Below are 22,559 nucleotides of genomic sequence, written 5' to 3'. Positions count from 1 at the left end.
CAAGTTTCACTGACCAGTGTAATGCCATCCCAAAAACAAAGTAACTGCTTGAATTGAAGTGATGAAAGAGCAAGTTTGTTCCTAGAAGGGTATTTAAACACTTCCTAAGAGTAGCCTCCTCATAGAAGCGAGTCATAAGTTTCTACAGCTATGGCTTTTTCAAATAAGAAGGTAAGATTGAAGAAATGGATCTGTAGGTACAGAGTAGATTCAGTAGTAGGAGCTTTTCCACGTGGACATTGGCAAGCACCTTCTCTGCTCCTTCAGGCAGCGATGAGATGAGGAACCACAGCATGCTGAGCTTGTGGTGCCACAGAAAAACCCCAAGCTCGCCCCTGTTCACATCTGGTTACCTACTACACCTCACACAGCTCAATACTTGGATAAAGCTAAAGCCAGCCTTGCCTGAAGCACATTTTGGAGGGCAGGTACAGGAAGCTGGACAGCCCATGGACAGAGGCATCCTAGAGGAAGGGACATACACCTCACTCACAATCTGCATAGGCTTTGGTGGAGAGCACAGCACTGCTGCGGTAAGGCACAGCAAGCACCCACCGAGGGCTAGGGCTCCTACTGCTCACAGGGCCACTCTACAGCTAAGATCTTCTGCTCCACTCCTGCCCAGAGAGACACCTGTGGGGTAATGCCCGCCATTTCCACAGAGCTCCCACGGAGGGTGCCCCATCTCCCTCAGACATGGCGCCTCAGCATGAACAGGATGGTGCTTGAACCCCTTCCCCTCACGGGCCAATTCCACGAACCTCCTCCCCTCACGGGCCGGCACCCCCAAGCCCCTTCCCCTCAGTGAGCAGAGGCCCCCAAACCCCTTCACCCCTCTGAGGGGAGAGGCCCCCAAACGCCTTCCCCTTACTGAGGGGAGAGGCCCCCAAACCCCTTCACCTCACTGAGGGGAGAGGCCCCTCAGCCCCTTCCCCTCACGGACCGCCCGCCCCGCTCCCGCTATTGCGCCTCAGGCACGCGCCCGGGGGCGCCCAACGGCCGCGCCTTTCCCGCCCCCTCCCGCCGCAGCCCCGAAAGCCGCGCTCTAGCGCGCGCGTCACGCCGCCACCACCGCTGGCCAATGAGAGCACAGGCACCCCTGCGCCCGCGCTTTACGAGCACGGAGGCGGGGCCTCTCTGAGTGACAGCGCGGCTCGGCCTATCGGAGAGCGGCGGCCCCCCCTTAGCGCGCAAAGCGCTGCTGGAGAGGGGGCGGATCCCCTTGGCTTACCCCCCCGCCGCCGCGCTCTCCCCCCGCCCATCCGAGGCGCGCAGCGGATTGACAGCCCGCCCGACCAATCGGTGTGGCGGCCGCCTTCGCGGCGGCACATCCCGGGGCCAATGGGAGCGGCGGCTGGGCGGGGCCCCCGAGGTTTCCAAACGCTCCGCGGCGCCATGGGCTGAAAACTAAACCGAGATGGAATCTCCCAGTCTGAACCGGTTTGAGCCGGTTCCGAGCCTGTGGCATTAGGAGGGGGAGACGCGCCGCGCTCAGTCCCCGTCGCCGCTGCCGCGTGTGTGACCTGCTCGTAGGGGACCCGTAGCTGAGGGGGCGAAGTTTAGTGCGAGCCGCGGGGGGGGCGGCGGGAATGGGGGCGAACTGAGCGCCGGGCGGGGAGGGCGGCAGCCGCAGGGGCAGCGAGAGCCGGCGGGGCCGGGCCTGGGCGGCGCGGGAGGCGCAGCCGGGTAGATCCCCCCGCACCAGCGAGGCCGGAGCGCCGCGCCGGCCGCTTTCCCGGGGCTGAGGGGAAGGCGCGGAGCCGAGCGCGGAGCCCCGGGGGCCGCTGCGGGCGCCTGGTGCAGCCAGGCCGGGCACGCTGCGAGGGGAGGAGTGGCGCCACTAACCCCGACCCACCGCCGAGTAGGGAGCGCTCGCCTTCCCCCCCACCTCCTGCCGTGGTGGTTTTTTCCCTCCTTCCGTGCTGAATTTTTTTTCCCCTCCTTCTGAGGTCCTTTTTTTTCTTTTTTTTTTTCTTCTTGGGAGGGGGTTATTTTTGGTGGTCTTTTTTTATTTTCCTTTTTTTTTTTTTTTTTTTTTTCTCGTGGCGTGTGGTGGTTAGAAACTTGGCTCGCTCGCCCCTACTTTCTGAAGGAAGAGGCTGTGAGAAACCCCTAGGTAAGCCAGGGTTGGGGGGTCGCGATGGGCAGCGCGGAGGGGGCACAGGGGGGTGTTTTGAGGGACAGAACGGGGGGATGTGCCCGTGCACAGGGCCCTAGAGCCTGGCCTGTGCCTGGAGGGATGTGATGGAGCCCGTGGAGAAGCCCTGCGGGGCGGGGGTGCGCTTGGATTGGGTTCGGGGTGCGAGCATCCCCGGCCTGGCCGAGCGCAGGCACGGATGCTGCGGGGGATGCTCCTCGTTAGGAGGGGGCCGGGCGGGCTGGGATCGGGCACGGGCAAACCCGGCGACATAATCTGTAAATTATTAGGAGTGGAAGTTTCCAGAAATATTTTTTTGTGTGTGTGTGTGTCTGTGCAGCAGTATTGAAACGTCCGCCTGGATCACGTGGGGAGCCCTGTATAGAGCGCAGGGCTGGAGCCCAGGGGAGGAGGAGGAGGAGGAGGGAGGGGCTGCGGGGCCACCGCGCTCCGCAGGGCCCCGGCCCGCCCGACCCACCGCCCGGGCCCGCTCCCCGCCGGGCACCGCGGCCCTGCCCGCCCGAGCCGCAGCCGGAGCGGGGCCCGGGAGCCGGGGCGCTGCCCGCCCGCCGGGGCGCTGCGGCAGGAGCCGGGGAAGGGCCGCGGCGCTGGGTGGGTGTGAGTTATTTCCAGCCGAAAATGAACGCTCCGAGGGGCCGGGCAGATGTTGCTTAATCCGTCTCGTCCTTCTCCTTCACGTGTGTGTGTGTGAAGGAGCGAAGGGAAGGGGCGGCTTCGTTGCCATTCCTGGTGTGTGGAGCGTGATGCGGACGCGTTTGTCGTGCGCTGCGTTTCGGAGGCACTCAGCCCTCCTGGGTGGGATTTACAAGTGATGCAGCTAATTCCTTGGAAGAGGGAGGAAATTCATTTGCATTGCCTGCTTGGAAATGGGGCACAGTGACTCTTCCAGGGTGGGTTTGCTTTTTTTTTTAGGCGCTGCCCCCAATGCTTTAAATATCTGGGTTAAAGGTACTGTAGGATTCATGGTAAATGCTCAACGTTTCTTACTATTAAGTGCCCGCTGTTATTCCTGTGTGCTACATGCCAAAATGAATCGGGTCTACCACAACAAGCTAACTGTTGTGTTAAAGGTCCAGGGTCATCGAGAGTTGGGATAACTGTGTAAACAGTGCTGTAAATGCAGTTCTTTTGACCTTCGGTAGATGTCACATTCTTGCTGTGTTGTAGTTCAGATTTTTTTTTTATCGTTTGGTTTTTATTTAATTTTTTTTAAACTTTTTTGTTTCTGTTAGCCCATTTATTGAGGGACTGATCAGTGGCGGTTCTTGGAGCCGAGGCTTAAATCTGTTCCGGAGTTCAGGCATGATGGGGGAGGGAAAAGTGTAGGAGTACAGTAAATCAGAGATTACGAGCTTCATGTGGGTACAGGGTTAGGAGTGGGAGATGGAGTTGGTTGCAGGTGCTGCTGGCCACAAAGCCGCCATTTCTGTGTTTCGGCTGCCGGAGTAGGTAGGTCATTTTGAAGATAATGCTGGGAGTGGCGAAGGGCCCTATTCAAAACATTTCCTTTCTGCTCCCATGTGTTGAATAACTTCTCTCGGTCACGCTGCTCCTCCTTGGCGCTCTCGGGGTGGCCTGAAAAGCACCGAAAGAGGCTCAGGCCTGGAATGAATGGCCCTACCTGAGTGCACGACGTTTATTGTAGTTTGGGAACCGCTTTCCCGGCTCAGCCGTGGAGGCCAGATGTGGACAAAAAGGGGCGTGCCTGGGAGCATTAACTGCTCCGAGCCTCTTCGTGGGTGCAGGTTCCTTCCAGCGGTGCTGCTCACTGCCCCTCATCTGCCAGGTGACGTTCTCTGCGTCCTCCTGAGCCAAAAGAATAAATGAACAATGAAGTCAGCCTTTTCTGCTGCTGTGTTTCCCGAGTTAACATCACAATTTTGCAAACAGGAGTTGAAGGAGGGAAGAATAGACATGGAGTATTAATTTTAATTTATTTTGTTCCCTACTTGATGTTTGTTTTCTGGTTTTGCAGGAACATGTTGGAAAAAGATTTGACTGAATGTTGAGATGAAGCCCTTAAAATGGTTGTGTTGATGTAGTAATACTGAGTTTTCTAGTTGAAAATGCAATCAGAATATTTGGGTTTGAAGTTATTTATATATATAGAAGTAACAGAAATTCCTTGACACTACTTGCAAATACACATTTCCCAACAAAAGATTTTCCTTGTCTGGATGCTGCAGTAAAACTTTCACTTAATTAGTAATTACTGGGGTTGAGGCACAGGTTTGTCTTGCTCCTTCCTTTTGAGCATGACTTGAACACGTAAAGCATGAAACAAACTCTTCCTTACACATGGAGCTATTTAGTGAGAGCACATCTGACTTTATGGGGTGTGTTCCTGGAAGAGTTTCAGCAGGTTGTATCTCTCTGAGCATGCAGATGGCTCTGCTGTAACTTTTTGATTGATCTTGCTCTTCCCAGACTCGTGGCCGTCTGAAGGGAGCAGTTTCGTGTGGGATCTGTAGGTTTGCAGGGTTTGGAAAGGAGGGTGAGTGGCACAGAGGTGCTCTAGATGGCAGGGTGGGAATATGTGTTAGAGGTGCCATTTTCTGTGAGAACAGGGCTATAAACTTGATTGTTAGGGGTTTCAGCGTGGGGGAGGTAGAGTGGTGTGAAAAAGGTAGAGTATAACTTACCATCAGAAATTCTGTGGGTTCTGCCTTGTTTTCCTGCTTTTCACAAATGTCTTTATCTTGCACCAGTCTCTGGCTGGTAAAGAATCTCACACACCCCACCTGACTCCCTTTGCATAATATCAGGGCTGCTCTATCTGGGACAAAGAGTTAATGCCTGTGTCCCTGGGTTTAGGGGACCTGAAACCTCCAGTAGAATTCCATTTCTGTTTGGAGTGATCTCACATGGCACACAGAGCAACCTGCTGATTTAACAATCCCTGGGCTTCGTGGTCTCAAAGAGCCTTCAGTCAACTTAGTTTCAGTGGTAATTTTTTACTTGGATGTGGTTAACTCGTAAGGTGGTTTTCTTTTTTTTCCCCAACAATTTAAAAAATGCCCTGGGGCTAATTTCTTGCTGTGTGTGTAGATCACGTTTCACCTCCATACCCAAGCGTTTAAAAGCTTTTGGAACTGAATCTTCTGAATGTGCATGTTGGCCTTGGGAACTCGATACTGGCTGAGGTTGCCAGTCTGGGTTTTGGTTGTAGTGACACGAGGCTTTTCGGCCAGCAGACATGTGGGGGCTGATAGCTGCTGTGAAAAGAGCCCCAGGCTGCTGGTGACACAGCCCATCCTCTGCTCGGACTGTCATTGTGTGTTTTACCTGTTGACGACCTTGAGAGTTGAGCTGTGGTAGGAATGGGTGAATTTTTCAGGGAAAAGAAAAGTTTGTTCTGGTATGTGCCCCACAATCAAAGCAGTGTTGTACCCGGTGTTATCTACTGCTGCTAACATAAGCATCTTGTTTCAATGAGACAAATGAGATAAGTTGAAGCACTAGCTTTGCAGCTACAGCTGATAATAATTTCTTACAATTGATCAGGTTTTTTTTAAATTTATTTTGCAGTAATCTATGCCAGCAATTATGACAATGTTAGCAGACCATGCAGCTCGTCAGCTGCTGGATTTTAACCAGAAACTGGATATCAATCTCTTGGACAATGTGGTGAACTGCTTGTACCATGGAGAAGGTGCACAGGTAAGGTGGACTTGGAACGTGCATTTATTGACCATGTTTAAGCTTACAGCAAATCAGCTGAGCAAAATCAATTCACTTCAGGAACAATTAGTAATATTAGTGAATTTACTGAGCTGGTGACTGGGATATCACTGGCAGTCACATGAAATGTGAATTCACATTGAAATGACTCTTGGAGAAATGTTTATTTGGTGTGTGTTCATTTCTAGCTTGCCTTCTGATGTTGAGAATTATTAGCAAATATGATTGCTAAGCACACTTGGAGCAGCTCACCTTTCCTGACTCAGTTTTTCAGGAAGGCCTGAGCTACCTGTTACTTGTTATCATGGACAGGATTGTGAAGCCATGAATGTAATGTTTGCTTCACTGAAGAATTGTATTTAAAAGAGAAATCTTTGTGATGCTATTACTGTGTTTGTGTTTATAAAGAAACATGTCATGCTGCATATTTAATAGAAGAGTTTGTTCCTTTCTTGTGTCTGGGCTTTTTTATTTTCCATTACAGTTTGCACAGGTTCTTCTTGCATTCATTCCTTTGGACTTAGTGCAGATTGTGAAATATTAAGTTGAAATGGGAGGACTGTGCTATTCTGTGTTTGCATATATTGCCTTGAAAGTGAATCTTGTATTGCCTTTTTTTTAATCTGTGTCTTGAATTTCTTTGGAAATGAGACTTAAATGTTGAGGGCAAGTATTGCTACAAAGGGTGTTGGCACAGTTCCTCTCCTGGCAGATTTTAATTGTTCAGGCTCAACAAATTGGGAGTTTCAGTGTCAGGCATCTCTTACTAAGATAGTCTTGCACAACAATAAGTGAATTAAATGGGACAAAGTAGCTGATGCTTTTCTATTCTTTCCAGCTGTTAGAATAAACAATGATATACTTGCATATACTTGCTTTGTGTATCTTTTTAGGGAAAAAAAAAAAAAAGCTTTTATAAAGATTATTATTGTGAATTCCAATAGGTTTTGAAATACCTTGTTGTTTTTTGAAATATTTGCATTTTGGCTATCCTGAATTCAAATAGTTACTTGCTGTAATTTTTTAAGTGCTTAAGAATGACAAAAAACTCCGTGTAGCTTTTGCCTTAGAAGTATGGACACCTGTAGCACTTGTTTTGTGGTCTTTTACTGCCTGCAAAACAGGTGATACTTATAATGTTGTTTGGTTTGAAAAGAGCTGAAAAAGTTGGGAAGGCTTGTAGGGAAAATAAAGGATTAACACTAAATACAGTGATCAAATTGCCATTGTTCTGGCATTGTGAGAAGTTGCTTCACTTAAAACAGCTGGGAAAACTCTCCAGTATTTAGAAAATCAAAGCAATAAAATGCAGAAATTCAAGAGGTGGTGTTTAACTGGCAAAAGTAAATTATCATATGAACTTGTTTAAATACATGTACTTACACATGTCACCTCAATGAAACTTTGATCAGCTGTTTTAGTACCTTTCCAAACTGGAGACATTTCAGGGAATCTGAGGAGTTAAAAAAAGCAGGGAAAATGATTCTCAGTGGAGTCTGACAGCTCAAGTCCTTTACTGAAGGGTGAGAGCAATAATAGGAGTTGAGGAAAGTGAATATTAAAATGGAGAGATTACCAGTGGTTTTCCTGGAACAGGTCAGGGTAATGTCAGGGTGAAACAGGTTTAGAATGCAACCTGAATGGCCTGTGCTGAACTTGCTTTCAGATTCACCTGCCTCCTCCTTCTGCTTAGTTCTTATCTCTGCTTGCAAAACTGTTATCTGCTGATCTGTATTAGGCAAGAAAGAAGCTATTTTCTGTCCTGGAGATTTGAATTTTTTTCTCTCAGCTTTTTTGGGTATACTTCTCTGAAAAGAAAGAATGTCCCCACCCCAGTGCAACACATGACTAAGGAGATTTCATGCAACTCAAAAGTGTTTACCTGGACTCATCCCAGCCTATTAATTCCATTCATTTGTTAGATCTTCACATGTCCAGAAAGATTATTTGAAAATTCCTTTTTGGTACCAACAACATGATAAAGCTTTGTTCTTGATTAAGCATTATCACTAAATTTGTGCTGTTTATGAAACTGCAGGGTTTGGTGTCCAGAAAAGGGGTTAGTGGGTATGAGAGTAAAGCTCTCAGCACTGGGAGAAGGATATGGACTGTCTGTGTTTTATTGGTGGTGAAATTTGATCCTGGGATATGTTACCAGTATTAGAAGCAAACAGAGCAGGAGGCCAATATAAAAACACACTTGCAGATTGAAACACAGCTATTCCTTCCCTTTTAAAACCAAAGTGTATTAAAAGTGCTGGTTCTTCTGTTTGGTTTTTTTCAGCTCTGATGTCACAGTGGAGCAATAGGGCTGTACTGGTTGTGGTCTTAAACAGAATATTTGTGTGGTACTTGTCCATACCAGATCTGCAGGCACTTGCTGGTCCAGTTGCTCCACTGTGCTCAATTATATCAAGTAGGGGTGCAAGTGGTGTTGTACAGATAGTTTAGATATCCTTGTCCTTTCCTGTTGAGACCTCCAATTTTATTTTGTGAATCACATGCCAAATTTGTCAGTTTGTTGTATTGTATATATATGGATTTGGGGTCTTGATTGGGTTTCTAAGTTGCTGAAAATAGAAGACACCAGTTGCTGATTAGCTCAAGTATGGATGAGACTTGGATGAGACCAGAAAGCTGCATGGCTGTAGTGAGTTCTGACTGTTGCAGTTAGTCCTAAAGCAAAGCTTTACCTGCTCTGTAACTGTCCAGTTGGCCCCACAGTGCTGTGAAACAATGAATTAAGTTGTTAATTGTGTTGTGAAATGTCCACCTTGGTGAGGCAGTGCCTGGTGCTTGCAGAGGGTGCAGTTTGCAGCAAGATTTGTCAGTACCTGGCACTTCTGGAAATGGCTGACATCACTTGGGCTCCCTAAAAATTCCTGAGGACATGCAGGCTTTTGAAAAGGATATCTAAAATGAATTCAGCTATTTCAGTGTGTAATTGCTTCAGATGAGGTTTTCAAGAAACTGCAGCATCTAGGACAGTAATTGATAATGTCAGTGCCAAGGCAGAGCAAACCATTAGTGTGACCAGCTCCCTTCCTCCTGCCAGCAGGTTTTTATTAGGGTTTTGTAGGTTGTTAGGTACACCAAGGATCCCTCAGAAGTAGGGATTGGAGACCTCTAAAGCTTTGCTCTGTGGTTCTTCAAAATAAAATCAGTTCTGCAGCACAAAACAGTGTTCCTGGAACCTGGCACTTTGTGTGAGTGTTTCCACTGGAACTAGAAAGTTTGAGTGCTTGAGAATCAAGTTTTATCTAGAAGGCTTTGTGGAAGGGGAGAGAACTTCATTCCCTAGTAGGTTTTCCCCACCATGTGTGCTGTTCTGCATGTTTGCTGGTCTGGATGAATCATTCAGGATGGAAGAGTGGAAATGAGGAATTACTGTCCTGCATCAAGTGGCTTTTGGAGTTTGGTTGTTAGTGAACTTCTGCTGTCACAGAAGGAGGCTTGAGGGACTTGTTGCTGCTGGTTGAGTTCTGCACAACTCTTAGATAAGCAATTTAAATGGAGTGTTACATATTGATGTCTTCAGTGACACTATATAACTTCTTTAATAATCTAAATACTTTTTTCAAATAAAATTTTCTTTCAGCAAAGAATGGCACAAGAAGTGTTGACTCACTTAAAAGAACATCCTGATGCGTGGACAAGAGTTGATACAATTTTGGAGTTCTCTCAGAACATGAATACCAAAGTAAGCAAATTAACTTTTATTTATTTGGTTTTCCTCTTTCTTCCATTCATAAACTTTGAGGAAGGTATCTCATTTTTAGCCATAGACTTTCTTGATTCAAACCATATTTTTTTGATTGTCTTGTTCACAAAGATTGCTTTAAGCAAGAACTGTAAATAAAAAAAATATTCAGACCTCATTTTACATTGCCAAGAGTTTATCCCTCCCCCTTTTTTTTTTGAGGATGAGCTAAATTGGATACACAGAATTTTTTTCAAGGCACATACAAGCATTATGCCAGTTCCCAAGATTGGTATTGTGTCTATATAGATCTGAGTAATGAAAAGTCTCCTAGAGCCACATTTTGTCCTTGGGTAAGTGCTTGGCTGTGTGTGATCATAATGAAAGCCACGTGCACGTAACTGAGGAGAAAATTTGTCCCTAGGTGTGTTAAAGGCAAAACAAACCTGATTAGGCCAAGGTTTTGGGCAATCAATAAAGGTTAAGCACCCCAAAGTTTATAGTACATCAGTTCTTTGCTACCATGCAGAACACATTTGCTTTTCACTGCTGTTGGAAATCCATCCATCATGGTAGAGGCTAAAATGGGCAGCACTCAGGGCTTTTTCTGCAATTTGAAATGCTGTACCTAAGACTTGTGAAGTTTGAGCCAAAAAGATGAGCAAAATGTGTTTTCACTGTCTTAAGCTTGATTATTATCTCAAATAACTGACATGCATGTTTTTCTGCTGGATACATACTGTGTTCAAACAGAAAAAAATTGTGTTTGGATGGTTTCTGAAATCATGTGGTATTCATGAAGCAGTTCATATTTTTTTTTTCATTGCTCTCTGAAGTTGAGGGGAAAGCAGTTTAAAGAACTTCCTCAAAGTAATACCTTTAAGCACCTTTAAGTAACAGTGTTTGCCTGTTTGCTTGCCTGGTAAACTTTGCTTTTTATACTGACAGACATTACTAATGTTTAAGTTGATTTATCAACAGTATTTTTAAAAACTCAAATTTGTCTTGTGAAAAATGAGATGATTAGAGGAACAGAAAGAAAGCAACAGGTAAAGAATTCTTCCATTTACATAAATTGCAAATGATTTGGTGCTAAATTTATGCACTATGACATTTGGCTTTTATGCAATCATATTTTTTCTTTAATTAAAGCTGTTAACACTACCTGATATTAATCATAATGTTCCATTATGTTGATTGCTTGTAATAGGAAGAAAAGGGGTGTCTTCCTGTGCAACTGACACAGCTAGGCTTTGACGGCAGGCCTCCACAAGGTCTACCCTTTTGATTCCCTTTAACTGAATTCTGTTCATCAATTGTTTTTTGTTTCTTGGGAGGTGGGAGGGAAAGGGATTCGGTGCATAAAATAAGTAATAAGGGTGCCATAGAAATTTCTACCACAGGGATCATTTCATGCTGGGTTTTTTGGTTTTTTTTTTTTTGAGTCTTTTGCTGTTGCCTGTCCCTCATCTTCATAACTACTAGTGGTAGACAATTAGCAAACCAAGAGCAAATTAGTTTTTGAAAAGCTTCTGTGTTACACAGAGATAAGGTGTGTTCACATGTGCTGGTGCAGTAGTTGATTAAAAGGCAGGACTTGGTAATTGGTATCAGTGACTTTTTTGGGAGTGGAGTTCCTCATTGTCAGAGAAAGTAGAGTAATTAGAACCATCAAATAAATGATGGTTCTAATTAGAGCCCCTGCAGGATGTGGGGCTGCTGGAGCCCTTGCAGTGAGGTGTGGCAGAAGGATGTGCAGCTGAGGGGTGTACACGGGGATTTTGCTGCTGTTCAGTGTCACCTGTGAGTGCCAGGGAAAAGGAGGGACTGAGGAAGGAGTGAGCAAGGCACTGCCGAGGGCAGAACTGAAGGCACAGAAGAAGGAGTAGAAACCTTTGCAGCATGAACAGCTTAAGGTCCATGAACCCAAATGAGATGTTTGAGCAGGTAATGAGGGATAGGTGTGGCACATTGCTAGAGGTGTCTGTCCTTTTCTTTGACTCCAGGAAATTCTCAGTGAGGGAAAAGCCCACTGAAGATGAGATCTGTCCTTAGTCAGTTGTTAGGTTTTTCATTTAAGTTTCATTTGGTCATCTAGTGTTTGTTTAAAATGAAAAGTAGACTTGCCATTCTGGTGTAAAAGCTAAATAAGTTCACTTTGGAAAAAAGTTAGGGAGAAAATGAGCATTTCTAGTTAGTTGATACCTGAAAAATTAATGTATGTGCCTGTAGAACATAGAAATTTCAGTAGAGTTTAGATGTGCTTCAGGAAAGTTTAGCGCTGTCTGTTATAAAAATTCATACTGTCAGCATTGTTAGGAGCTTTTGTAAGTGTATTTTGTATCATGAGCCTGCATCACTTGCAGATGGTGTCTGTAGATTTATAGCAGTGGCTGAAATCAATTCCTGTGAAGCATTTTGCTTAAGAATATTTTTGCACATTTTCCTACATGTAAATTCCCTTGATTTCATTCAGCTTTTATGTCAAGTAATTAAATAAAACTTTCAGGTTAAAATCTAGTTGATAAGCTTTTGCTGCTGACCATGGAGGCAATAAAAATACCCTGCCAACTTTCTGTGATTCATAATTTCTCTTGGTGCCCAGGTTTTGGAAGGGGACAGAATATTTTGCAGCTGGAGGATGTGCACCTGAAATCTCCTGGGACTGGGATCAGATAGGGAAGCCAAGGGATGTAGGTTATGTTAAGATGAGAACAGCAAAACTGCTCTTTCAGTACAATGTAGCCTGGGACAGTCTACATTGTGCATTTTTAATTAAACTGAAGTCTGGATGATCCCTTTGGTGGAAATGCTAATGATCCTACTTTGTGTAACAACTAACCATTTTAAAGAGGAACTCTTATTCTCAGCCAAACTTGGAACTGTGAAAACTCGAGTTTACCTTTCAGGCATTGATTTTTTTTCTTTTTTTTTTCTTCCTAATTCACTGTAGATAAAGTAAATGCAAAACTCCTCATCCCCTTTTCTCTCCTGTCTATTCATGCTAATGGGGTTTTACATATTAAAGTTTTTTGGTTGTACCATGACAAACTTTCCCTGTTACTGTGAGTTGGCAGTAGGGACAAATGGGCAGAGGGAATGGCCATTTGCAACGTTAATGGTTTGGGTAAGAACATAGGAAGGAATTCCTGAAAGGTAAAATGATTTCCAAGAGCTTATTCACGTTTTTATTGTTCTTTGACTGAGCACAAAAGTTCATCTTTAAATATTAGAAATAGCTGCCATATTGGGGTGGGGATTGAAATTAAATAAACCTGTGGGTTGTCTTGCTGTTCCTAAAGTAACACACCAGTGAAGTTTGGGAGATAATTTCTCTAGAAAGTGCCAGTGTCAGGACATGTGATGCTAAGACAAGATTTTTTTTTTTACAGCTCTTAGAGGAACAGTAGGAAGCTTGAGCCACCATCCAAGCTGCTAAATATTTTAGGAGCCTGGTTGTGTTAATACTCAAACTTAGGAGCAGTCATTTGTGATACAAATTCATATCTGGCTGCTGCTTTTCCAGATAGCCAAAATTGTTTGCCAGAGGGCTTTTCATTATTGTTCTTCCCCCCCTCCTGGTGTGAGCATGATCAAACAGCAGGACTTAGTGTAGCCAAGAATAAAACAAGAAAATACGATGCATGAAACCTCAGTAAATGGGTGACTAGACATATATTTAATAAAACTGTTAGTTTAAGAATCTTGAAGTCTTAGATGTTAAGTGTGAATGTCTGATTGAATGAGAGTCCTGCAAGTTAGTTAGTCCTACAGAAATGTACTCACATTTTGTTCTTCTCCAATTTCAGTATTATGGACTGCAAATCTTGGAAAATGTGATAAAAACAAGATGGAAGATTCTTCCAAGGAACCAGTGCGAAGGTAGGGAGGGATTTTTGTCTTTTCCTCAGAACTTTGTATATTAACTGAGATTTAGACTGTCAGTCTCTAACATTCTCTCATGTGTTATGATATCTTGAATGATGAAACCACATCTTTCACTTTTGTGATAGTGATCTCAGTGGGTTGGTGAGCAGCTGAAATTCTGTAGCTTTGTGGAAAAGGTGTCACTGATAGTTTTGCAACATATGAGGTGAGCCACTGGCATTGAGGTAGAGATTTTCCTTCCCTGTTCTTTGCACAGGAGGTTTTGTTTCCTTCACCCTCTGGCAGCTGTGTGTGCAGCCCCAAGCAGACTCTGTGGCCCCCTTGTTACCTTGTGTAGGTTTGTTTTATTTTGAAATGGTCAGCAGTTACAATGATTTAAAAATGGAAACACCAAGTGAATGGCCTGTCTTACCTGGTGGTGGTCACTCATTGTGTTAGGCAGGGGGGCACTGTGCAGTTGGCTTTAATTCATGAAGTGTCTAAGCAGGCAGATTGCTGTCATTGGTGCAGGGTAGGGTAAGCCCCAGTCTCCCACCAATGCAAGGAACTGGAAGTCTGTAAATCAATTCTGTGTTTAGTTTATGGGTTTCCCCTCCCCTGTAGCTTGCAGTGTTGCTGACTCCTAGACATTGCCTCCAGTACATGGAGGTAAAAAACCCCTGTGGTGCAGGGTTAGTGCTTTTCACGTGCCTGGCTGTCAAGTCAGCACGACTTGGACTTCAAAACATTAAGTGCAACCACTTCAACTTCTTGACATTAAATGGTGTCACTCTTCTCTACTTGGTTTTTTACTAAAAGCTGGTTTTGGAGCTAATTAAAATTTCCATATTTGTGTTCTGCTGAGAGCTTTTATTAACCATGCTGAGACATGCTTTAAATTTTTACTGCCAGTGCTTAGGTTCTGAAACTCTATTAATTAAACCAGAATTTGCAGTGTTGATGAAAACAAATGCATAGAGAGAGACTTTTACACTTGTGTGCTTATTCCTCCTTTCAACTTTGCTCCTTCCCTTCCAGCTATAGGTTGGCAAAGGGTAGCTGTCTTTGAAAGTAAAACTGAAAGTGAAGTTTCCATTCATGCTGCTGTTGGAGGTTTCTAGGAAGCAGCTTCAGCTAAGGCTCAGACAAAGCTATGCCCTTTTGAGAAACTAAAAGAGCACCTCAGTTAGCTAAAGTTAACTGTTCTTTGTGCTTTTAATTACTGGAGTGTCTCAGCTCAGTCAGATTTTGGTACATCCCTGACTGTGAGCTGACTTAGTTTAGCATTTTGAAGTTGTTGTCCTATGGTTTTTGGGAGCAGAGCAACAGGAAAAGGAGTCAGGAGAATTGCCCACTGGTGGGAGGAGATGTAGAACAGATGTCACAGGATGGACCTAACTTGATAGTTTGGAACTGAACAGGTGTCAAATGCAGGATGTAATTCAGGAGTTCAGATCCTTTAAATTCATGCTCTTAATGCAGAGGAGAGCTGAGAAACAGTGGTGGTGGGATGAGGTGCTGCTGCCTGTGCTTTGGGCCATTTTGTCTCCAGCAGTGACAGCGCTGTTGGATGCTTCCTGCCATCTAAGAAAAAGCAATAACTCTATTTGTTACAAGGCAAAATCTGGTTACTGTCTGTAGGTGTGCAGTCACCTTGAGGTATCCTACTCTCACTTTTGCTGACTTACATATCTATGAAAACTCCAGAGGAAATAAAAAAATCCTTTATAATAACAAAAGCGTGTTGTTTGTTCAGCTTTGAAAATGTTTTGCCTTTGACAGAGGCAAACTAAAATTGTGAAATTGACTTTTATCCTGTTCTAGGGAAACTAGATTAGTGGCTTTCACTTGTGTGGTAGAAGAGGAACCAAATGTGTTTTCTGTACCATGGCATTTTATCCAGCTTGGCCTCAGTGGTGTAGGAGGGAGAATCTGTTTCATCTCTAATCCAGTTTGATCTGGTCTGTGGTAGTTGTTTTTTAAATTTTTTTCTTTTTTTTATTTGGCTGATGATACTGGCTGGTACAAAGGAGCTGCTCCAGAGCTCATTCAGGTGGCTTGATTACCTGGGAGATAGCAATGCTGGTTAAATTGAGGTTTCCTTGACTCCAGCCACTCTTTGGTTGGCAGGATTTTCCTGTTTGAAGTCTAACTGGTGGAATGTGTGTGCAGGAAAGTGAAACTCAGTGTACAATGGAATGCTTAGTGACAAAGCAAATCATGCAGGTTTCAAATCAGTTTTACCTTATACCATAATTTATAAAACATGGCTTCTGCATGTCTGCTTGGTTTGTGTAGTAAATACAGCTGACAAATCTTAGAAATGTTGGTGAGGAGGAAGCTGAATGCATTTCTGAGGAAACCACTGTTGCCCCTTTGTAGCAACAGCAGTGCTTTAGAGTTAAACTCAAGATCAGATCTGAATTAAATGGTCAGTGAAAAAAACAAGTTTTTGAAATTACTTCCCTGAAACTTGTTGGTAGAAATGAAGCAATGTTGCTAATTACAGAGCATGAACTGTAACTTTTTTACAGGTTTTTTCTTTTTTTGTTGTTGTTGTTGTTTTTAACAAGTTGTACATCAGAATGACTTGTTGGGCTGTGAGGTTAGCCAGAGGTTTGTTACTGCTTCTGTCTGTGTGCTGAAGGGTTTCAGCTTCCAGCCTTGAATTTCAAATGCAAGGAGGAAAATGCTTTCTTCAGATGTCTTCTTTAGACATGAAGCTCTGAAGTTTTTCTTTTGTTTTAAAATAGCTTTTGGCTTTGAGCTTTTCTGGCCCTGCTGGCTTTTAAGTTTTGTAAAATAGCTTTCTGTTCCTCAGGTGGTGGTGTTTGTGAGCACTTACAAAAAGTGAGTTTTATCTTTCCAGAATTCTGAAACAAGAATCAGGCAAAACAATCAATTTACAATTCTAAAATACTGATGCTTTGGTGGTTTTCATTGATTTTTGGTTTGCTTTTGGAGTTAGCAGTGGGAACGGGTTGGTTCTGTAGACAAAAGTGGAGTTTCTGAGGCACAGAAGGGGTAAAATTCAGTGCAATCAGACGGCTGACCTGCGTGTTCAGCCTTGAGACATGTTTGGTCATAGCCCCCAGCAATGGTTAGCCTTGTCTGGGTGATTTATTTAGTCCTGGGAGGGTGCTTGGAATGGCTCTTCCACGGACACAGATGATGTCATGTGGTTTTCATTGAAGCTGGCTGGGGTGCTGATGGATTCCAGAACATCCCAGGCAGTGCTGAACCTGGCTGCTGGCCAGGCTCCTGCGCCATCATTCTCAAGTTGAATTCTGGGTTTATTGAGGTGTGCTACTAAATTGCTTTAAACTCTGATATCCTTTAGAGTTGATTGTTTAATAACACTCCGAGAGGATGGCATTTGATTAAAGTGCTGTGGTCTCCAAAGGATTTTCTGTGGCAGTGTGAAAACCTGCCTGCAAAGAAAGGCTTTTTGGTCTCCAGTGCAGTGATACGTTCCATTAATCCTGCATTGTGAAATGAAAGACTGTTCCCCTGAACAGAGAGAGCTTGTCTGGAGTGTTTGGAGCTGGAATGGATAAAGCACTTCTTCATTATGAAACACAAATTGCTTGGACAACTTTGCTCATCCTGAAATGAAAAGTGAAGTGTTCAGAGATGCACCTCAACGTTTTCCAGGAAGGTCCTGGAGTTGAGTGTAAAGCTTTTGATGCAGTGGAAGCTGCTGTGGAGGAGGTTTGGCTGTGCAGTGATGAGATATTTTAATGGAAATTCCTGGCCTGCTTCATGATCTTTGCTTCTCTGTAATGAAGAGGGGATGAGCTACATGGCACTTGTGTGTGTGTGTGAAGACAAACTCTGTGCCTTTTCTGTTGGAAAGCAAACAGATCATGGATTCAGTTCACCAGTAAAGGTGATTGTGGGACTGTATGGGAAAGCATTGTTTCTCAACACTAAAAATAAGATATGGCATTTTGACTGCATTTTGGGACTAAACAGTTCAGTGTAAGTGTGTATGCATACAAACGTCCCCAGAGGGGACAGCTCAGCTTTAGCATTTGAAATTCTAATTTTGATTGGAAAATAATGTTAATTTGCTGAGTTACATTGCCCACCTGATTCATTTGTGCCTATTATTCTTTAATACAAGCAGAGGCTTTATGGATCTTAGTAAATTAGAGTGATCTTGCATCTGCAGCACCAGCTAGAATAATTTTTGTCACTTGTTAAATGCTTGTGCTGTGATTGCACAGAAGGCTCTGCCTGAGTGCCTTGAGGACAGGAGGGATTGTTGCAGGTGTGTGTTTGCTGATTGTGTCCATGGTTATTTACCTGCAGTGCTGGGCTGTGACAGGAGCTCAGGGTACACAGAGTGCAGCAGAGCTAATGGCTTCCTAGAGCACTTCCAAAGGTTAAACTGGAGGATATTTCCTCAAGTTCAGGCTGCAGAAATTACTCATAATGTGACGTTCCTCGCTGTCCCAGTTCCACTCCAAGCATTGCAGGGCTTGGGTCACTTGGGAAAACAACTTTCCCTCCAGGAAGGTTTCAGTTTTATGGATGTTTGCCTCTCTGTCGAGGAGCAGCTTTCACAGAAGGATGACAGTATCTAGTGGATATCCAGGAATGTTCTGCAAGTTCATGCCCTTGCTCTATCATCCCTTTTATGGGACTTTGTACAAAAGCACTTCTCGGGCTTTGCTTTCTAGAAAATTCCAGCAGTGGGGCTGGTCCAGGCCTGGAGCAGGGGCTGCTCCCTTTGGGTGTCCTGAGATCAGTGCAGTTGCAAGGTCAGATAATCTTTGGAGAGCATTTTGTGTGTCCTGGGTGTTGTGGTTGGTGTGGCTCTTGTTTTGTTTTATTGGAAGGTCTGTTTTCCTGCACTGTCTGTTCCTGCTTGGCTCAGTGAAGGGCTGAGCTTGGCAGTTGTGGTGTTGGCCTCTTCAAGACTTGTTCAGCTGCTTCTGTGATGGAAGGAGACCTTCTAGGGAGTGGTTGTGGGGTTTGTGCATGTCCTGTGCTTTCCTTTCTAGCATTGCACTTCCTCTGAAGTTCCCAAACACACTGCTTTTAGCTTATCCCATGGATTACTGCCCCTCAACAGTTTCTTGGACATGTTCTGCTGGAAAATGGTAATAAGCCTCTGGGTTGATTTTTGTCAGAATATAAATTTGACATATATTTGTTCTGCTAAAAATTCTCTTTCCTATGGAATAATAAATAAATGAGCTACTAAATATGGAGCAGGAACCAGAACACTTGAAGTTGAAAAAGTATGAAATGACATCTTGTGCCAAAAGGAGCATTAGAGAATTGGATTGCTGCTGCTTTTAGGGGATTAAGAATATGACTTTGTTCACTGGATGGACAATCTCAGGAGCCAGCAGCGTGATGTGTGAAAGGGAGCAAACTTTTTAGGTTGTCTTTTGAGCAGTGGTCACCAGTTTTACTTTTATTTTAATATTTTAAATAAAGAAACTGTGAGGCAGAGCAGCTGCTCTCCTGTGCTGGTCTCAAGGCCGGATCGATGGCAGCACAACATTGGAGTTGTTAGTGAACAGCTCAATGCCATTGATGCAGCAAGATGGAAAATGCCACAGATCTGCAGTTGGAACTCTAAAAGCAATATTAACTTTTTAATTCCTTTTTGAAATGCAAAGAGTTGCAACAGTAGGCTTCCCTTAGTGGTTTGGCAGATGGTTATAACAGTTCAGTTTCTGGCACTGCAAACCTATTTCCATACTGTTGGGGGGCCTTCATCTCTCATTTGCTAATTACTGTAATGCTTCAGCAGAAAGTGTGTTTTAGGTTTAAAACATCAGAGTTTTAAAACATCACCAAGCACCTGTGATGCTTGGTGATAACTCTTAGCCAGTGCCTGACAGTGATAGTTCAATAATGACCATTCTCCTGGAGCAGTGGGGATTGATTCCAGCTGATGATGATGAATAGTTCCACAATTGGAACTACCTGCAGAACAGCTCCTGTCTAGTATGTATCTCATGGCTCAAAGTCTGGATCTAGTTTTTCCAGATTTAATGAGGGTGCAATTAATAAATTGTCCTTTCTAATCCTCTTGCTTAAGCCTGAAATGGAAAAAAAAAAAAAAACCCTACTAAATTTAGTCAAGTCTTAGACAAGTTTTGAAACTTAGAATAGAGGGTGTGGATTATGTCTCCAACAGAAGACATTCTTCTGAAAGTGACAACTTCTGCAGGCTTCAACACATGCATGTTGTCTGCATGAGTCAGCTGACTTGTCTTGTAGAAGAAATGATTGAAACAAGATTTTTGGGTTCATGAATTTGAATAGCAAAGCACCCAGCAGTTCTCAAACTTCCTTTAGACAAGAAAACACTTGCCTGGTTTGAAGTGTGGTGTCAGAGCTGAGCTCCTGGAATGTTCACCTGGGTCGGGACTCCAGGCCCTCTGTGCGTGCCTTTTCCTGGATTTGGGTGGTTTTGTACAGAATGGATATTGTCACTTGGGAAGTCATTGTTCCCATGGGTTTAGGAATTAGGAGTGAGCTGAGGGTTAAATGGCAAAATGAAATTTTGGGCAGTGTCACTTCCCCACAGTGATTGGGGTTTTTCTGGTTTTACGGTGGAACTGAAAACTCTAAAATAATTAAAAAACATTAGTAGAAAAAAAGAAACACAACAAAATGAATAGCTCTAACACACTGTGTGTCCCTGGCTGTCCAACTGCCAATGTAAGGTAAAAAAAGAAAAAGCAACAAAGCAGAATTTACTGAGATGGTGGACTCACAGCATCCATATGTGCTATAAAAGCCCGGTGGTTCACACTCAAATTGTGCTGTATTAGTGAATGAAGGTTTGAGTTCTGTTCTTGTAAGATTTCACAGGAGAAGCTTTGCTAAGCTCTGACTTTAAAATGCTGTGCATAGGAATTCCTGTTCTTAAAATGGATCACCTGAGTGGACTGGAGCATCTGTGAACTTCTGCCTGCAGTGCAGGTGATGTGTCAGAGCTTTTCATGCACTTTAGCAAACCTGGCATTACAGCTGGAGTCACACTTGGGAAGTTCTGTTTATTCATGGAGTTCACTTACAGATTACTGCAAGGACACTCTAATCCTCAGTCTTTAGCTTCATTGAAATAGTTTTGGTGTAAAGCCATCTTGTACATCTAAAATATCCCCTGTCAGGATTGATAAAGGTGCATTTTCCCCTGTAGCACACAAGAGGGATGCTCACTGACTCAGGCTTGTCTGGCCTGGTAGAGGTGTTTCTGGTTGAAAACCATGAAGAAACTGAATTCAGAAATACTTGTTGCTGCATCTGTGATATCTTGCATAACTGAAAATAAATCCCTTCCTCTTCTGCAGGTATTAAAAAATACGTTGTTGGCCTAATTATCAAGACCTCATCTGACCCAGCGTGTGTAGAAGTAAGTGAGGAATTCTCAGGGGAGGATGAGGGAGGGGAGTGTTATGCAAAACCTGACTGCTCTCTGCTCTTTTCCAGAAAGAGAAAGTGTACATTGGGAAACTGAATATGATTCTTGTTCAGGTAAGCCAGAGTTCATAACAGTTTGAACCTTGCTGTGAAGTGTGTGCCTTTGCTGTGTGTCTGACGTGGGGCTGGCTCCCTTGGCAGATCCTGAAACAGGAGTGGCCCAAGCACTGGCCCACGTTCATCAGTGACATCGTGGGGGCCAGCAGGACCAGCGAGAGCCTCTGCCAGAACAACATGGTCATCCTCAAACTGCTCAGTGAAGAAGTGTTTGATTTTTCCAGTGGCCAGATCACTCAAGTAAAAGCTAAGCATTTGAAAGACAGGCAAGTGTATCTGTTTAAATCTTGATGAGCAGAGTAGACTCTGTGCTTGCTGCTAAATAGTTGCTCTCACTTGGAGCCTTTGTGTGAGCACCTACAGCTGTGTAATTCCATTTCTGAGCCCAAGAGGGTTAGTGATTTTTCTTTGAAGGGGATCCCTAAACTCATTTTGTACACACAGGGGTTTGTACCTTGCTGCAGGTAGCATCTGTTGACTGATGGTTCCCAAGCTTTTAACATAGCATTCAGCATTGATTGGTTGGATTTCCTTCTTTTCTTAGAATTGAGCTGCAGGCTTCAAGCTACCTCAAACATGGATTATTACCATGAAAATGGGGATAAACCAGGTGGCTGTAGAATGCCTCTATGGCATCTAAGGTCCTCTTAAGGACCTGTCCTGTGAGCATAGATATTTTGATTTATGAAGTGTGGAAATGCTTAGTTTTCAACTATTTTTTTTTACAGCATGTGCAATGAATTCTCTCAGATATTTCAGCTGTGTCAGTTTGTGATGGTAAGTCACATTTCTTTAATGATGTTTTCAAACTTCCCCCGCTTTGTGCCTAACAGTGTCACAATGCCATAAACTCCAAAATTTCATTTACAGGAAAACTCCCAAAACGCTCCCTTAGTCCATGCAACCTTGGAAACTTTACTACGATTTCTGAACTGGATTCCTCTGGGATATATATTTGAGACCAAGTTAATCAGCACACTAATATACAAGGTATTCTTGCAAAGAAATGATAGCTCTTAAATCTAAATACAAGTTGCAGAAAAGCTGTACAACACTTCTATAATGCTCTTTTATTTTTTTCTTCCCTCAACAGTTCTTAAATGTCCCCATGTTTCGAAATGTCTCTTTGAAGTGCCTCACAGAGATTGCAGGTGTCAGTGTAAGCCAGTATGAAGAACAGTTTGTAACACTTTTTACACTGACCATGATGCAGTTAAAACAGGTAAATGTTTATCAGAAATCTCCCTTTGAATTTCATATCACAAAATCCATTTCTGTAGAAAGTTGACAGGTTTATATTCATTATAGAGCTCTTGATAGGAAAAGTATTGTTCTTTGGTGGTGTTTGTGGCTTGATCAGAAGATGCCAAGTGTTTTTTCTGAACTTGATCCAGCTGCATTTCTGCTCTATTGATTTGATTAATTTGAGAAATATTTTGAACCCTTGGGCTGTCTCATGGGGAAATGTGAACTGTGTGTCTCAAGATCTAAACTGACCTAACTTCTGCAAGTTTCTTTTTAATTTTTGGAAGAGATAAAACCATACATCAAATTTATATAATCTGATCATTCCCTTCTGAGCAGTTCAGATTCAGGTCCTCAGTGTATTTATATCATAAGTGGATGGGTGAAGGGTTTTTTTGT

At 43.7% G+C, this 22,559-nt stretch overlaps 1 protein-coding gene across 4 annotated transcripts in view; it reads left to right on the top strand.

Annotated features, from left to right (window-relative positions):
• The first annotated feature begins 1,364 nt into the window (after positions 1-1,364).
• Positions 1,365-22,559, top strand: part of XPO1 (exportin 1) — a 34,662-nt gene continuing 13,467 nt past the window's right edge. Inside the window, exons 1-11 of one of the 4 annotated variants that reach the window (XM_077176273.1) lie at positions 1,365-1,514; positions 2,061-2,116; positions 5,687-5,818; positions 9,438-9,539; positions 13,349-13,421; positions 20,729-20,790; positions 20,868-20,912; positions 21,000-21,181; positions 21,644-21,692; positions 21,786-21,905; positions 22,009-22,137. In XM_077176273.1, coding sequence (XP_077032388.1) covers positions 5,693-5,818; positions 9,438-9,539; positions 13,349-13,421; positions 20,729-20,790; positions 20,868-20,912; positions 21,000-21,181; positions 21,644-21,692; positions 21,786-21,905; positions 22,009-22,137 — 888 coding nt within the window. In that variant the 5' untranslated portion in view covers positions 1,365-1,514; positions 2,061-2,116; positions 5,687-5,692. Of the gene's footprint in view, positions 1,515-1,612; positions 2,117-2,607; positions 2,750-5,686; positions 5,819-9,437; positions 9,540-10,749; positions 10,814-13,348; positions 13,422-20,728; positions 20,791-20,867; positions 20,913-20,999; positions 21,182-21,643; positions 21,693-21,785; positions 21,906-22,008; positions 22,138-22,559 lie in introns of those variants that run through there. The other 3 variants (XM_054629882.2, XM_077176274.1, XM_077176275.1) reach the window with 3 other exon arrangements.

This window comes from Agelaius phoeniceus, chromosome 3 (genome assembly GCF_051311805.1).
Source record: "Agelaius phoeniceus isolate bAgePho1 chromosome 3, bAgePho1.hap1, whole genome shotgun sequence".
NCBI classification, from domain to species: Eukaryota; Metazoa; Chordata; class Aves; order Passeriformes; family Icteridae; genus Agelaius; species Agelaius phoeniceus.
This window is presented reverse-complemented; position numbering and strand designations above follow the sequence as displayed.